At 41.1% G+C, this 17,067-nt stretch overlaps 1 protein-coding gene across 1 annotated transcript; it reads left to right on the top strand.

The window, feature by feature from the left end:
- Positions 1–241: 241 nt before the first annotated feature.
- SLC35E3 (solute carrier family 35 member E3) lies at positions 242–6,481 on the top strand. Its single transcript, XM_051795846.1, has 5 exons — positions 242–710; positions 799–909; positions 2,463–2,621; positions 3,560–3,642; positions 4,110–6,481. Exons 1-5 carry the CDS (start codon positions 321–323, stop codon positions 4,294–4,296), a joined length of 930 nt encoding a protein of 309 aa, XP_051651806.1. The 5' UTR covers positions 242–320; the 3' UTR covers positions 4,297–6,481.
- The last annotated feature ends 10,586 nt before the right edge of the window (positions 6,482–17,067 follow it).

The following is a 17,067-nucleotide window of genomic DNA, read 5'->3' as shown; positions in this document are numbered from 1 at the left end:
GGTTGTGGAGAGGTACCTTGGAGGGGCGGAGCGTTTCTGCCCATCGCTGGGCTGCTGGGCAGAGCTGGGTGGTGTACTGGGGGAGGGAGTGGCCGTACCCACAGCCGAACAGACGGACACAGCCGCACAGACGGACGGCCACCCACCCACCCACACCGTCCCCGCTGCGTTCCGGGGGCGGTGCCGGCGCTGGCCCCGCGCAGGGCGGGCGGAGCCGCGCGGGGAGGGCGGGGCCACCGGAAGGCGCGAGCCCACGTGTCCCGCGGGGCGGGGGCGGCGGGCCCGGCCGGTTCGCTGGCGGCCGCCGGGCACCCTCAGCCATGGGTTGGCTGCCGGCGCAGGGCCGGCTGGCGGCGGGGCTGCTGGTGAACCTGGCCGCCTCCATCTGCATCGTCTTCCTGAACAAGTGGCTGTACGTGCGGCTGGGCTTCCCCAACCTCAGCCTCACCCTGGTCCACTTCGCCATTACCTGGCTCGGCCTCTACCTGTGCCAGGCGCTCGGCGCCTTCTCCCCCAAGAGCCTCCAGCCCGCGCAGGTGATGCCGCTGGCCCTCAGCTTCTGCGGCTTCGTCGTCTTCACCAACCTCTCCCTGCAGAGCAACACCATCGGCACCTACCAGCTGGCCAAGGCCATGACCACGCCGGTCATCGTGGTCATCCAGAGCGTGGCTTACGGCAAGACCTTCCCCCTGCGGATCAAGCTGACCCTGGTGAGGAGGCGGCGGGGCTGAGGGGAGCGGGGAAGGGCGACGCCGAGGGCAACAACCCCGCCTAAAGCCCCCCTCTCCACCTCCGCAGGTCCCCATCACGCTGGGCGTCTTTCTCAACTCCTACTACGACGTGAAGTTCAATGTCCTGGGGATAGCATTCGCCACCTTGGGCGTCCTGGTGACCTCCCTCTACCAAGTGGTGGGTATTGGCGGGGGTGGGGAGCGTTGTGGTGGTTGGTCTTCACGACACGGCCCCTTGTTTTGATCGCCATTCAGTAGCATCCAGCCTTCCAAGAAACCCTCCGTGCTCCGTGTTTTGTTTTTAAAAAACCCACCAAATTTTGATAGTCCATCATAACCCCTGATAAATTGACGAATTGATCATCCTTGCTGCTAAAAATTGGGGTCATCTTTAACGTGAGTGTATTTTCAAGGGGTGAAAAGCGGTAAAACTCCTTTTTTTCTAGAGAACTGATGTTCTTGCTGAAGTAAGTGTCTTGCATTTGAGCCTTTCCCTAGAAAGGACGTTTTCCAGTCCTTCAGTTAATCCCGTGGTTTACTTGAGCTATTTACATTTTGTCAGCATCCTTTTTCAATTTCGACTATACATAATCTCAGGTGTTTTTGTAGAGGGTGAATTAATACATATGCACGATATACACACAATACAACCTTTCTGGATGATTATGGTTGAAAAAATAGATATGTCCAAGGACTGTCTTAGCCCTTTCTGCTTTAACATTTACTAATATCTCAACCAGCTCATTACTGGCCACGACTGTAAAAGTCTCCCAAATGAGCATCCTCTGTTACGTTGATGTGATAGTCATCCATTTAAGTGTGAATTTCTTTGCAACAGGTATACTGTACCTCCTAAAGAAGCGAGGCTCTTTGATCTGTAGTGTGTAAGATGATAAATAATGGTCTGGTCTCTTGTCCTGTTTTGGGGCAGGAGGAGGAGAGACATGCTATATAATAATTTTAAGTGATGGTGTGTGTACTGGAGAAATGATAGTACTTGGGTGAAATTATTCTGTAATGTTAAAAAAAAAACCTTAGCAAATTCATATGCTGGAATTCATGTTACCAGTTAATGTGATTTATGAAGTATTAAACATCATTCTTAAGCATGATATAAAGTCGCATCTTTTTGGCTGTAACATCTATCTTCATAGCCATAGATAAATAATACTTCTTAAAGCATGCTACCTTGAAAATTGAAGTTACAAGTTAGAGTCAATTATAATCAATATTGAAATGAAATCCATTAAATTTGGAATAAACTGGCAAAAGAAAGACGAATGTTTACTGATTTTGTTAGCTTGTATGTGGAAGAAAATAAGCAGAAAGATGCACAAGCAGATCTCTGCCTTGGCAAAGGTACTCAGCTCCATCACAGACAGGATCTGGAATTTGTGTTGAACATAAAAGGGAGCCGGCATTTTCTTTCTAGTTCTGCTACTTTTTTGTTCTTCCTCAGGTGCAATACTTTACCCCCAGGCAATGGGAAAAGGGAGGTTTAGGCACTCAGGACTTTTTCACTGTCCCTGCATACTATTTTCTCCTCTTTTGTGCTTGCAAGAGACAAACACACAGGGCCCCCAGTTAGGTGAAGGTAGTGCTCAACAATCTGTTTATGTAATATTGTCCACGTGAGATTCCCTCTGTGTTAGTAGCCAGTTTCCTTTTGCTCAGGTTTTCAGTTTGTGGGGTTTTTTTCTCATGTTTAACAGTTTTCTCTTTTGGTTTTAGTGGGTAGGTGCTAAGCAGCACGAGTTGCAGGTAAACTCTATGCAGTTGCTGTACTATCAGGCACCAATGTCCTCAGCTATGTTGTTGTTCATCATACCCTTCTTTGAACCAGTCTTCGGAGAAGGGGGAATATTTGGGCCCTGGACGCTTTCTGCTGTGGTAAGGCTTTTATTGACTTCATTTAAATAATTATCACTGATGTAGTAAAACTTGATAGTAAGATATATTTCTATGTGAAACAGATTTTTGTACAGCCATTGGCTATGGTGAGATGAGAGGGGCATGTGCAGGAGAAAAGCCCTTTGTTGAGTCTGCCCCACTTCCTCTGAGAGGAGCGAGTCTGTCAATTTATTTATGTCCTTAATTCTTGTTTCTGTTTAGAGGGCATCTGAACAACAGGAAAATCTGTGAAAATCCACAAGCTTCCCCTAATGTATTAAATTAAAAATAATGTAAGTGCTCTAGTTCCAGCTCTTACTGTCCACTCAGAGAAAGAGATAAGCGTGCTCGCTTTTGACATTCTCAACTCTTCTTCTGCGGAAGGATGTCAATATTGGTTGTTCGCTAGAATTAATAGTTTATTTTCACCAAGAAGACTATAATTTCTCTCTGTATCCTGTCCAAAAAAGAGGCAGTGGCATATTCTTACCAATGCTGATCATGCTTCTCAGTGGTGGGTCATTTCTTGTAGCATTGCAGCTTATGAATGGGTTAGCAAGTATTCACAATAATAAAACCAGACATTTTCCTTAAATAGTTTTCATTGTCACCATAAATAAGACTTTGTCTCAAAGGTAAAGAACGCAGCCTCAGTGTGCATGAGCAGCTAGATTTTCCAAATCACTCTTAAATGTTCACCAAGGGTAAAGGAGAAAAGGACTTGTAGGTCTCTCAGTGTATATTTATGGAGATCATACCCTGAGCTGCTTATACAGATCACCAGTGTATGTACTGATTTGAAGCCGTTTCTATTTTTGTTCTTCGTATGTTTTTCTTGCCTGATACTTTGCATTTGAAAGTAAATGAAACTAAATAAATAACCTGAGATATATCTACAAAAGCGGGTCAGATTACTGACTGTGTCCATTAATCCACAGATAATGGTACTGCTGTCTGGAATAATAGCCTTTATGGTAAACTTGTCCATTTACTGGATCATTGGAAATACGTCACCAGTCACGTATCCTTTGTAACATTAGTCATTTCTCCTGTTTCCAGATGAATTGTGTTGGAATTCATTTGGGCTGATTTATTGTGGCAAAATTGTTTGTAACCTGCCTGCTTTATCTTAAATGATGAAGCTGGAAAAGCATGCTCATGTTTTAGTGTATTTTGTTTCTTTGTTCGGGATTTGTATAGGTAATGGTGGTTCTCTTGCTGACCTTCATACCTGCAAAGAATATTAATCCACACTTTGGCTACTTTGAGGAAGTGTTGGCATGCAAATCAGTTTGAAGTGTACGATGGGTGAAAGGCTTTAGGTGGAGGTTAATACTCACAGGCTGCAGAGATGCAAGAAAATTGCATGAGTTGGAGTCAGCGTGGCCATACCATTGTGTGCTTTGGGTGTAACTAATGAAATTTCCAAGTGTTTCTTTTTACAAAAAATAATACTGGTATTTGCTGTTATCCTTAATGGATGTCTAGGTATAACATGTTTGGACACTTCAAGTTCTGCATCACCCTTCTGGGAGGGTGCCTCTTATTTAAGGATCCACTATCTGTTAACCAAGGCCTTGGGATTCTGTGCACATTGTTCGGCATTTTAGCCTACACACATTTCAAGCTTAGTGAGCAGGAAAGCAGTAAGAGTAAATTGGTCCAGCGTCCATAAAGCAAGAGTTTCTGAATACTGTTGTGAAGGAAAACAAGGATTTAAATATGCATTGATTCTAGAATGCACGAAATTGCCTCAATTATTTAGATCTATGGTTTTAGTTTAATTACCAGGATTGTTATTCTGTAACTAAACCAAAAGAACTGAATTATGTAGAATGCTGGGGGTTTGCCATCTCAGTCCATCCTATCATTTTCATTAAATTAAAACAGTAACTTAAAAGAGAAAAAGGCATACTTCAAATTGCTGTGGAAATTGTACTGAAGTAATTATATTTTTTGCATACCAAATGAGATCATGATGGCTACTGTTATAATACAGAAAGAGAGAAAGAAAAGGAATCCTGTCTCTGTGATCATGCCATTATTGCTGTCATGAAGAAAAACTTGGAGGCACTTTTATGCAGATGTTCTGGTATGTAGTAATGCTTTCTCCTTTTTGTCTGGTAAACAATGAGGAGGAAAACATACTTTGTCCAGTTGTTTTAAAAAAGGCCACCAGAGTCATTCCTATTTCTTGTGTGCTTTCTTATCTATGTTTGGCTTCAACACAGGGATAGATTTTTTGGCTGAAAAAAGTAGATAAAATTACAGGTGGAAGGAGACTAGAGGTGAGAGTGGAAAACTTGAAGCCATAGGCCAAGCTATAGAAAAATAGGAAATCAGATCTAAACAGTTCATCTTAATTTTTTCTTTTAGTCTATCAGGACATTCATGAAGTAATTAATGTTTTGGAAAATTTTGTTACTGCATTATAATTTTCTCTGTGCCAAAACCAAGACTTTACATGAGATCTTGTAAATAATTGTGATCCTAATAAAATCTCTGGTTTTGTGGTAATAACCAATTATTTTGCAGCCCTTGCACACAGACACCCATGCTAAAAAATACTTTGGAGAAATCTTCAGAAAGGTCATTGTCTTTAATGGGCGTGAAGATTGCCCATTTCTCTGTCCTGCCTTCAGCCCCACCTCCTTCACTCCCACATCTTTCCCCAAGAGTTACCTTGGGTAGGATCTGCAGGTTTGTCTGCTGCCACTGTTTTAGGGGAGAGGCACAGGAGGGCTGTCTGGGCAGAGCTGGTTAAGGCAGCGTTTCCTCAACAGACAGTCCTGGGAAACGTATCACAGTGACTGAAGAGCGCGAGGTGGGACCTACTTCTGCTCTAATTCAGAAATGCTTTGAAAATTATTTTCTGACAGTATCAGGCACTGATTTTGACAATGTGGACGGAAGAACCGGAGCGCTGTTCTAGTTAGAAAAAGGAAAGAAAAAATAACTGCTTTCAGTAAATCTGGTGAGAACATATGTTTGCTAGATTTGCAGGGTTAGAATGTAATTGCAGTATCTTAATCCTTACTTGTTGGAGTTTGTTTTATCTTCATCTACCTCTAGGAGATTTAAAGAGGGGAATTATGTGAACAAAACCAAGTATTTAAGTTTTGCAGCCACCAGCAGAAATAATATTTAGTTCCTCTAAGTTTTATACAATAGAGATCAGAAGTCTTTATGTAGGAAATAATTCAGCTTTTCTCAAGCTTGTAAATTATTTATTCTGTTCTTGATTTAAGAAAAAGCTATTTCTCTGTGTAACCTAAGTTTACACCATAATACTCTATATCATTTCAGAGTTAGAAATACCTGAATAATTTTACATCTTTACCAACTGTTTCTTGGACATTGTACTGGTCCAAGGATAATTTTTTTATACATTTTTATAAATTTGTATAATTAGTTTAAAAATACAGCCTGGACTACTGAAAGATGTATTCAGGCAGTCAAGCTCTGGATGCATATCCTTCAGTATGTACACTGAGAAAGCTATTTGCATTAATTTGTGCTGTGCACAAGTTCTTCTGAGATGTAGATAGACTGCCAAAACACAGTTAGAAAACAACTGAATTAGATGCCTGTTTGACAAATATTTGAGATCAGACTGATGTAAAATGGTAGAATGAACAAAACAGCCATGCCTGGAAATACAAAAGACTCCTTAAGAAGAGGAGCAGATCTGCAAGAGAAAATTAACAGTATCATTAAAAAAGTACATTATAAATAGAATCTGATGTTGGAATGTGTGGGGGGGTGGGGCTTAAGTGACGTGATTTTTTTCATACCTTCAAGATCTCTCCTTTGAGATTTCCCTGTTGTATCTAATAAATAAAGTATCTTGAACTTTGTCATATGGTTCGAAATATTAAATCCAGGAGGCTTGTGTAATTGTGAGATAAATGGATCTTTGTATGTATTGTTTCTTTGGATATATGTGGGGTGGGAATAAATTTTGATCAGTTTACTGATACCTGCTTATTGCAGGAGAAAGAAGTTGTTCTTGTCTTTTTTCATCTTCAAATTGCATACACTGTGGAGGTCTAGGTGTCTAAGACAAAATGGTGCCACATGGATTTCCATCTGTATGAATATTTCATGAAGTTCGTGGCACAAATGAGGGAAATTTTAAATCCTGAGGTAAAAACTGGAATCTTATAAAAATCACTGATACTTACACGGTGGGAAACTTGCTTTTTCTAGTTTTTACTACATCAATTGAATGTGTTTTCCTGTTAATTATATGTATTTCAATCAGTTTTGACTTTCCTGAAAGAGAAATCAGAGGCTTGTAATCTTTAGCAATATGTAGTCATCACCCTGTGTATGCTGTTATAATTGGAGCCATACCATACAAACCCTCTTGTTTGCTTTCTGATTTTCATTTTTCATACTCTATGTCACTAAACTGTGGTAGCAGGATGGGCCTTGCTCCTTTGCCATCCAGTGCTTTGTTGTTTATATTATCATTCTTTATTTTAAAAAGCTACCACTGATGATGTTCCAGTGGAAATGCTGGTGTAGATACCAAGGTGGCATTTAAAACTGAGAGCATATGTAGATGATTCTGTTTAAAATCTGAGCAGCTGGTGGTAAGTTATCTTTGCTAGCCTTGTCCCCAAAAACTCTTTAAAACAACATACACAAGGTTTTCCCATTTTTCTCAAAGGAATAGGAAGTATGCCTTCACTTAAAAGATACTCAGTTCAAAGCTTTGTGTTACCTTTAACTTTGGTAACTCAGCACGTGTTTGACAGATTTTTCATCTGTTTCTGTATGACTTGCTAAGTTCTTGCAGGTTCTGTGTCCGTGCAGGGCACTGTGCCAGGGAAGTTTTCCTGTCGATGCGTGAACAGTCACTCTCTCAGGCTTGAGTCTGAAGTAAAGTGGTTTGCTGCTGTTACACGTATGAAAAGGAGGTTTGTCTTGCAGGAAGTCTACCTTCGAGACAGAACTGCAATTCAGCAGGACTGTATCCTCTCTCTGTCTCATTTCATGAAATGAATGCCCAGCGATGGCCTAGGGCTAAAGCAACATTAAAGCCTTGTTTGGACTATGCAGAGTTTTTTATTAAACTCTTTTTAAAATGTTAGTCGTAGTGAATGCTGGTCAAATAGTAAGGTAAAAGTCTCCTTTTTATAATGTTTTATTATATAAGAGTTTCCGAAGAGTGTTCTATAACATTTTGGAGTACAGCTAACCCATGTCTAGTTTGTCACATCTTCTGCAAAATCTGTCAAAAGATAATGATGGCTTTTGTAATTGGCTGTATATATTTATATAGTTGGGCTGCTTAGGAGGGCCTGCTCTTGAGCAATATTGTGCTAGTGAACACTTGCACACTGCTAAGGTATTTAGTAGTGACTTAAAAGCTGGCCTGAAATTCACCAACCTACTTCAGAAAGTAATAAGAAGGCTCACTCTGATAGGTGAGAGAGCTTTCTGTCTTCCTGGATTTTATGTTCCTGCTTTTAATAACAGACTGCAGGTTAAGGGAATTTGGAGAGCAGATCTTAGTGTCCCTCAATTCACCTTTCATATTAAGATTTTTCTCCCAAGATGTCTGTTTTGCTCCCAGTTATGTCTTAACTAGTTTTTAAAAGAAGAAGAGTTTGGATTAAAGACTTGTAGGTGTTTGCTTGTGTTATTGCGGTTTTTTCCTCTTAAAATTTTATTTTAGCCTTCAAAACCCAACTTCCTCATTTAATAAGAAAAAAATAATTTTTAATAAATTAAAGGCAACTATATAGAGTGAAGATTTGTTTTGCAAAAGAATTTCATTCTTCTAACTTTAAAGATGCAGCTCTTTGTTTTTCTACTATTACAATCAGGCAGATGCAAAGAAGCACCATCTTTCTGCTCCGTACAAATTCCCCCTATTTCTGTGTGTGCTCTCTCTGATCGCAGTCTCGGATTTCCATTTGACAGCGCAGTTGCTGCAAAGGTGATTGGGATGTCAGCTGCATAGGGTTAAGAACATGAAGGAAAAAAATCTATCAGCAGGAGCTGATATAATCTTGGATAAACAAGATAAACCAAATAAATCTGTGTTAAGCACTGGGGACGGGTGTGTGTTTGTGTCCAGGCAGGTATTGCAAAAGAATGCAAAGCTGAGTTGTTTGAATTCTTGTTGTGCTGTAGTAGTTGACACATTTAGTATAAAATAGATTTTAATAATATAAAAATTGAAAATATAAATGCCATGCAAAAAAAAATAGTTGGATTCAGACAGTCTTTGCCAGGCTTGTCCCACAGCTATGGTTAACCTTCCTGAGAGAAGGGAGCTATTGTTCCACCTCCCCTGGCCCAGTGATGCTGGGCTTAGTAAAGGAGGGCTTGTGTTCCTGAAAGCTGGTTTGCTTTTCTTCAGCTGTATCAGTTGGTCCAATGAAAACATATCATCTCTCCCTATGGAGCTTGTCTGGCTAAAGTTAATGTTCCTGCTTTCATCTGACTGACTTAGATCGTTCTCCTGTCTTCCTTGAGTAAGAAGACCTGAGAGTTCCAATGGACCTAATGATTCTATTCTATGACCCTGGGGAGTACAATGTACTCCATCGCCTCATGTAACAGTCAGCCCTGGTGTGAGGGATCCAGTCCAGCCCAAAGGGGCATAGTTACAACCTGCAGCACAACAAGGACTAAAGAAAGGGGAAATGTGATCCCTTTTTGTTGTTTTAGTTGCAAGGCAGTTTCTAATACTTTCCCATTTTAGTTTTTGTCATTTCCTTTAGTTAGTGCATAAGAAATCTCCCTTTCCTGTTTCAGTCTGCCCTTTATAATTAGGGAATTCTAGAATTGAGACAGAAATTGTATTAGTGCTTATATAAATATGTTGACCTAACCAGTGTTGCTGGTTTTTACCTAGGGAGCCTTGCCTACCTTCCACTCCAGAAAAAATTAATTGCTTAAAATACAGGAATCAGGTTAACGTGGATTAAGAGGTAATTTGCCAGATCAGGAGTTGCATTTGCCTTCGCAGCTGCACTAGCTCAGTACCTAGCAGGCACAATATGCTGCCTTTATAATGGAAAGGCAGGAACAGACATGGGTAGATTAAACATAATATAATGGAAGTAAATTATGTATTTAGAAGCAAGTACTGGGAACGATCCAAAGGTTGCTTAAGGATTGACATTGCAAAGATAATTTTCTAATCTGTTTGTGGCTTCACTGGAACATTAATACAAACCATACATTTGAAGACACATGATTATATTTAAGGAGCTCCAAGAAGTCTAGCACGGCTGTGTGGGTAACTAGCACATACAGGATGCATATGCAGGCTAGTAGTGTGTCAGAAAAGAGCAGGATTATTTTTAGAACCACAGGCGGCTGTGTCTCATCCAGGAAGTGCAGGGAGGAGATCTCTGGTTGAAACACAGCATAAGAATGTAATTTTTAATGACCTTGGCACAGAAAACTGTTGCATTTTTTTACTTTCTTACAAAGCAGAGGCTGAAAAGCAAACTTGTTTAAAGGAGATGTGTTGTGATTGGGTGAAGCACATGGAGTAATCATGGATATTGGGATAGAGGTGGTTGTGATTAAAGAAAAAAGTGAGACAATGAGTTAAGAAACAACTGAGAAGAGTATACAGCACACAGACCTTATATTTTAAAACTTCCCTAGATGTATAAGTTTAGATGCTTAACTGCACGATAAGGCAGCTGAATATAGCAGGGCCAGATTTGTCAGTGTGAACTTCTTCCCTTTCAATAGTACTTAATAGAGAATGGCATTGGCTCAGCATCTCCAGAAATGAAGCTGCATAGTTGACAAGTTTGACTTTTTTTTTTTCTTCAACTAAATTTGGTATGCTATTCAACAAAGAAACAGTCCTTGTTCTGCTTCCTTACTCTGCCCAGAATGTTTTTGATTCTCCTTACTTTCTGGGGGAAAAGAAAACATTTGCACGCTTTTATTTTCTGTTACAGAACTAAAGAGTGACTGAAGGGGTTTTGTTTTACAATACACCAAAGTTGCATATTAAATACTTTGATTAAGATCATGTAATTTATCTACATGTGTGCATGTTGATTCCATTCAGGTTTCTGTCTTCGAGCTGAGTGGAAAAAGCCTCTCCAGCTCCTATTATATTAACTGTTGTGAAATTGAGTGCTTTTCTCCAAGGAGTTGAAAGCAATGTTAGGGTCTTCTGGGATCAAAAATGGTTTACTTATTAAATGCATTTCTTGTGCTGGTTAGTCAGAAACTGTATTCCTACTTGTTAATCCAGTTGAGAGAAGAAACTGATAGTGGTGGTCATACACCCTTCAGGCAATTATGATACCTTTCTGAAAACACATGATCTCACTTTTCTGAGTGGTGAAGTGGTTCTTCTGATCAGGACTGACAATAACCAGTGCAGTTTGCATCAGACTTTGTTGTATAGGTAGAAAAAACAGAGGGATAGAGATGTAGTAGGTTTGTTTCCCAAACAAAGCCCAAGCGAAGGTTTCCCAAAAAGGCTGTTTGAATTCATGGATAGCTGTGTCTCTATCGGGGGGGGGGACGACACATGTAAACCTTTATTCTGTACCCCTAAACCTACAATCTCATGAGGTCCAGCTGACAGCAGTGGGAATGGACACATGGGAGGCTGGCACTGAGCTGGGATTACTGAGCACCCCCACCAAGCTGGTTTTCTAGAACTACATGCAATGTTACAGAACCAGCTGTACTTGGGTGTCATTCAAACCTCATCTTGGATGCCAAAGACAGAAATTAAAATTCAGAAACTTTGGGAAACTAGCAGATTTAGTGAAAGACATGCTCTTAGCACATATTATATGAGATGACAGTGTCAGTGGAATGTCACATTCCTGCCTCTGATCTGTCTGAACTGTGAGAGTCATATGACCCTCTGCTGGACAGAATAGCCACAACTGGCTATAGAGCAAGTCGATGCCTTCCTGTTGACGAAAACAGGCAAGTTTTCGAGCTGGGACAACGGAGAATAGTGACACCGCACGGAACGGGACTGAGGGAAGCAGAGCAGGGCGGGAGGCGCCTCTTTCAATAGTCCCCATGTGACGTCCACACACCCAGCGTCAGAAGGCAGGTTTTGAAGAAGAAGGTTTCACACAAACGAAATGGTGAGAAAGCATCTCAGACATAAGCCTTCAAGGAGTTTCTCAAGCACTCCACAACATATTTATGTGCCTATAAGTGGTCTTGAATTCTCTGGGAGACTGGCTTGCTCTGAGCTGCAGCAGCTTGTTTCCTGCCTCTGCAGCCTCCTGTGGACTAGCAACTCTATTTCCCTTGTCCCCTGTATTAAGGGAAGATCTTTGGAAAGTATATTGTGTGTTTGTCCTATTTTTCAGTGTGCTGTATTTAGCTGAACCAGTCTGTGCTACATCAGGTGGTTTTGTTTCTATGAAGAAGCTTTACTCGTTTGATAGCCTATAGTAATTCACTGGGTGTCATATCATTGGGAAATTATTTTTAAAGGCTGGTTAATTTTCTAATCACTTAGTTGTTCCTAAGCAAGCCAGGATTTAAATATCTTGTAGTTGAGTATTCTCAGTGTTTTTATTGAGTGTAAAAGTAAGATATGCAAGTCCCCCGTGTTTGCAGTTTCCTTTTAAAAATGGATGTAAATCAGTGCATGCAAAGATGTCTAAGGAAATTATTTTGTGATGTGATGTCCTTATTGTCTAATGGGATTTCACATTTGCAGGCTAGGAATGATTGAAATGAATCAAACCTCTGCAAAGGCTTTGCTGCAAAAATGGCTTGGCAGGATGGGATTTTAGTAGAACCCAGAGACACGGAGCTCTAGAGATGCATTGCTAGCATTGAAAACTGGAACCAAAACCTAGTAAAAATGGAAAATTGATATGCATACATAAAACACAGATAAAACTATAAAGTTTCCTTAGTTCACTGCAGTCATCATTTTGGTCTTGCATAAAATAATTGTATGGCTGCATGGACCTGAAAGACTCTTGGTCTGTGTGCACGTTTCCAGTATGTATGACAGTACTGCTCCCCAGCTATTTGAGGCTTCTGCTTTTCCAGAGACAGTTGTCCTTTCCTGTCTGTGTCACCACAGAGGATTGCACGCCCATGCTGTGGTGTCCCTTGGATACAATCCTTGGAGTAACAGTTTAACATGACAGACTGAGAACTGAGATGTGGGTTGATTTTTTTTTTTGTGATCCCTCCAACTTGTGTTGCAAAGGCAGTAACTTTTGCTAAGAAAGTCCTATCAACAGCAGAAGGGAGTGATGTTTTGAGCTGGAGCAGCTTGCTAGATAGAGGTGCTTGATATCTGCACAAGTGGAATGCACAATACACAGATGACACATGCTTTCTACAGATTTCAAGACGTACATTTCCAAATCAGCTTTCACAGAAGAGAATGTGTTCAGCTTGAAGTACAGTGCAATAAAAACACAGCGGCCTGCAAATTACCATGAGGAGTGTCTTCATAGGTACAATCAACACAACTCCTCTGGCAAACCTTTCAGCTCCTTTGCAACACAGGAAAAGCTGGGTTGGGCCAGCTAAACTAATTATCAGTGCTAACATGCACTCTACTTCTCCCTAAGTAACACCTGAGGGATACTTCTGGGAATTTGGACCCAGTTTTATCACAGGAGATACTGCAGGGGCTTATCAACCCAGGTGACTGATACCAGAGGTAACATTCAAGGTGTGGTTAGATGATAAGGAAAAGATCACTGAATGGCTCTCTGCCTTCAGGAGTTATTTCCCCATTGCCATCTCCAATTCTCTGCTTCCAGCTGTGTGTTCCTGCTGCTTTTTTGTTACATCTCACATGTTCATGATAAAGCAAGGTGACATACTAGCAGCAAATACAAGTAAATATCCTGCTCTTGAATCAGCTAAATCTGTGGTCAAAGGAGCCAAAGCCAGTTCAAAGAAATACTTGGTTGGGAATGCACAGCTCCTGTCAAGGCCATTGTTTGAATAGGGCATTAGATGGGCTCAGTACATTCTTTACATGAGATATTTGATGAGCTCAGCTGCATCACCAAACCATGCAAGGTGGCTGAGGCAATCCAGCACCACAGTTCTTCCAAAAAAGGTCTATCTCACCATCAGCTTGCAGCCATCAGTGAGGAGACAAGGAGGAGAATTGAATACCTCTCTTGCAGTGATGTGCTCTGAAATCAACCAAATACAAGCTTCACCTTCAGTAATGCTGAAGCAGATCCCACACATTTCCCCTGCCTACCTGTCTGCTGCCATTCTGGTGATGTCCTGGGCCAGCTGCTATGTAGCTACTCAAGACTACCTCAGGGAACTGATCTGCAAAAAAAAAATGCCTTATTTCTCAGGTGTGCCAGATCACTTTATCCACTTTTTACCATAGATGCACAATTGTCTGTGCCAGTGTATCAGAACAGGCAGCAAGAGGATTGAAGAGGTGGATGGGATCTCTCTGAAGTAACATGCCAACAACCAAAGAAATGCATGCTGAGTCTTCATTATCTTGCCATTAAACACAACCATTTTAGTGGGGCTGTACAGCTGTGTAAGCCCCACAGCTGGTAGGCTTCTTAGAGCAGTGCAGGTAATGTGGCTGATTAAGGATCAGGGAGAGGGTAAGACAGGCCCAAGTCCTACCTATATCCCAACTCTACCTATATCCCATCTGGTAAGAAAGAGGAAATTAACTCATTCAATGCAGTGGCATCCCCTGCATTGAACGAGTTAAAGATCAGGATTGGCAATTGTCTGCCAAAAACGATGGTCTGTATTCTACCAGACCCTCTTCAGTAAATATGGGGGAAAACAAGTGGTTTTGAGAATCTTCTTGAAACTGTATTTTGGCATGTAAAGACAGAAGATCTGTACTCTCAAATGTCTCACTGCAGTGCATATCTGGGTATGTTTGTGTGAGGCTTATTTTGCTTATGTGAGGAAACTGCAGCCTGTCTCCTGACAGCCAAGTCATAATGCAGCAATATCTTACAGTCCCACAACAGTGGATTTGGGATTTTTCCCTTGTGAGTAGCACTGCATGGTGTGTTTCTCTCAAGGTGTTCTACCATGCTGTGTTCCCTCTGGCCTTGGCTCATACCTGAACAACATGTTGTTAAGATAAATAAGGTGGGTCAGAAGTCAAAGCCCAGTGCCTGCATATCTCTCCAGGTACACAAACAAATGCAGAAGAAATTTCCAAGAGAGATGCACAGACTCAAAGCTACCACAGCTAAAAAATTCTTTTGAAACAACCGGGGTGATCTAAGCTAAGATGCTAAGATGGATCCTGCAAACCCAGCTGAATCAAGGAATACCAAAAAGTCCAGGTATATGCTTTTTCTGGAGGCAAGAGATGATTGAGCTATTAATACCGCAATGGAACCAAACAAAGCACAGAACACTATTTTGCATGGGTTTGTCATCGGCAGTCAGAGCTTAGTTTGTCTTGCTTTTCCAGTGTCATCGATGGGTTTGTGCAAGTTTTATGCATTAATTCCAAACGCCTTTCTTTGTGTGTTGTAGATGTAAACCCCCCTTTTCTGCACCAGATGGCGCAACCACCAGCGAACCTCCCCTGACAAACCTCCTGCCGAGGCCAGCAGGGTCTGAGTTCCAAGGCTCGGAAACTGCAGTGATGTCTGTCAGATCAGCTAATGGAATCAGGGCAGGTGGCAGAAAAACAAGCTTAGTGGCACAGACAGCCTTCAAAAATTCCTAGAGCATTTGGCTTAATACTTCCTCTCCCTCTTTTCAAATATTGCCTTCCTAATAAAGACTGTGAATGTTGTCCTGATCGGTATTGCCTGCCAGTACTTAGAAAGAGGTTTCAATTTGTAGAGCAGCTGGGGTGGGGGATTTCCCTTAATGTTCCCGTTTCATATTTAGTTAAAAAAAAAAAAAAAAGTTATTCTGGTAACAAAACCAAGCCGTGGACTTGGACAACAACTACCTGTTACTTGTTCAAGTCTCTCCAATTCAGCTGGCTCCATCAGAGTCCTCAGGCTAAAACATGCCACATACTGGAGAAACACTAACAGCTCGCTTTCAGGTGAAAACTATGAAGAACTAAAACTCTACAATTAAAAAAGAAAAGCAAAGTGGGAAATTTATGAATATTAGAACACTTTAAAAAAGTGCTATATACTTCTTTATTGATCTAATTCTACAAACATTTTCACATGTAATTACCAAAAATCAGGACACAGAAGAGTATTTTCAGAATAGTTTGCAGGCTCTTTGTATAAAACTACTTTTTATATGTCTAGAGAGTGTATATATATATACATATATTAAAATATACTGTGGAAATATTAACATCTGAAAAGCAGAAATGACATGGAAGAGAGAAGAAAACAAGGAATATGCAAGTACTGCGAAAAAAACATTGTAGGGGGCAAAGGGGAGAAATTCAGAGGTGAATATAAAAAAGAAGCTCAAGACAATGCTGGTCATCCCAACCAGTGTCTGGCACCTGAACTGCAGGATGCTAAAATTCCACTTTCTTAGTGTTTCTTATTGCAGGTGTGAGAACAGAAAATGTGTGAGAGCTTTTTCCTTGACTCGGGGGAAAACATGACGTTTTCCCTTGGTTTCTGTGCCTGTCATGTTCCAGGGTCTTAGCACCCAGCTTGGCACAAGCAGACTAACCATCACTTCTGTTGCAGCAGAACTGCATGCTGTATCTCTGTGGGTCACAAAACTCCTCCCAAGAATACCCAGTTCTACGCCAACATCCCTCTTGTACATTGTGCTGATGTTAATATTCGCTCACTCCACAGAGAGAACTGTTTCTGTTTTAGTGTCTCTAATGTGTTCCTTATTTACATGACGTTTCATGTTTGTGTTTAAACAAGCACTAATTTACAGGCAGGCAACTGGGCACTGTAAGAAACTTCTCTTGCTTGGCAACAAGTAGTTGCATGTCAGCCGTTGGGTGCTGAGGTGACATATGATCAAGGTCCATCTGAATCAAGGGAGGGTATATGGATAAAGGAAAAAAGACAGTGAGGGTCTTCAGCAGGATGACTTAGCAAGGTATATCAGTTTATTTCAGGAAGTATATGGATCCATGCCTGATTTTAGGGAGAGATTTAATCTCAAGGAGACCCTTCTCAGCAAACCCACTTCCCAAGTGGGCTTCAGAATATACACCCAACTTTGATAACTTAGCCGTGTTTGTGATGGCAATGAACTCTTGGAGGGAAACTACTCAAATCAACCTTGATGGTTTCAAGTCCAGGCTACCCCAGACACTAGTAATGCCTCTAATAAATGTTCCAAACTATTTGTCTAGCTACTAGCATTGTTGTCTAACTGCATGTTCTGCTAAAGTTGTATGCTAAAAGTTTTACTGACAAAGCTATGCTCTCAAACAGAAAAGAGCCAGCAGAAAGGTGACTTATAATTCGTCAGTAAAATCAATTGTATTAGCAAAAGGAGAGTGCTGAGGCTTTTCTGAGGAATGGATGGTTCATTCTGT

Source organism: Manacus candei, unplaced genomic scaffold, assembly GCF_025592945.1.
Source record: "Manacus candei isolate 608988 ecotype Guabito, Panama unplaced genomic scaffold, ASM2559294v1 h1tg000043l, whole genome shotgun sequence".
NCBI lineage: Eukaryota > Metazoa > Chordata > Aves > Passeriformes > Pipridae > Manacus > Manacus candei.
The sequence above is the reverse complement of the archived record's forward strand: the minus strand, read 5'-3'. Positions and strand labels throughout refer to the sequence as shown.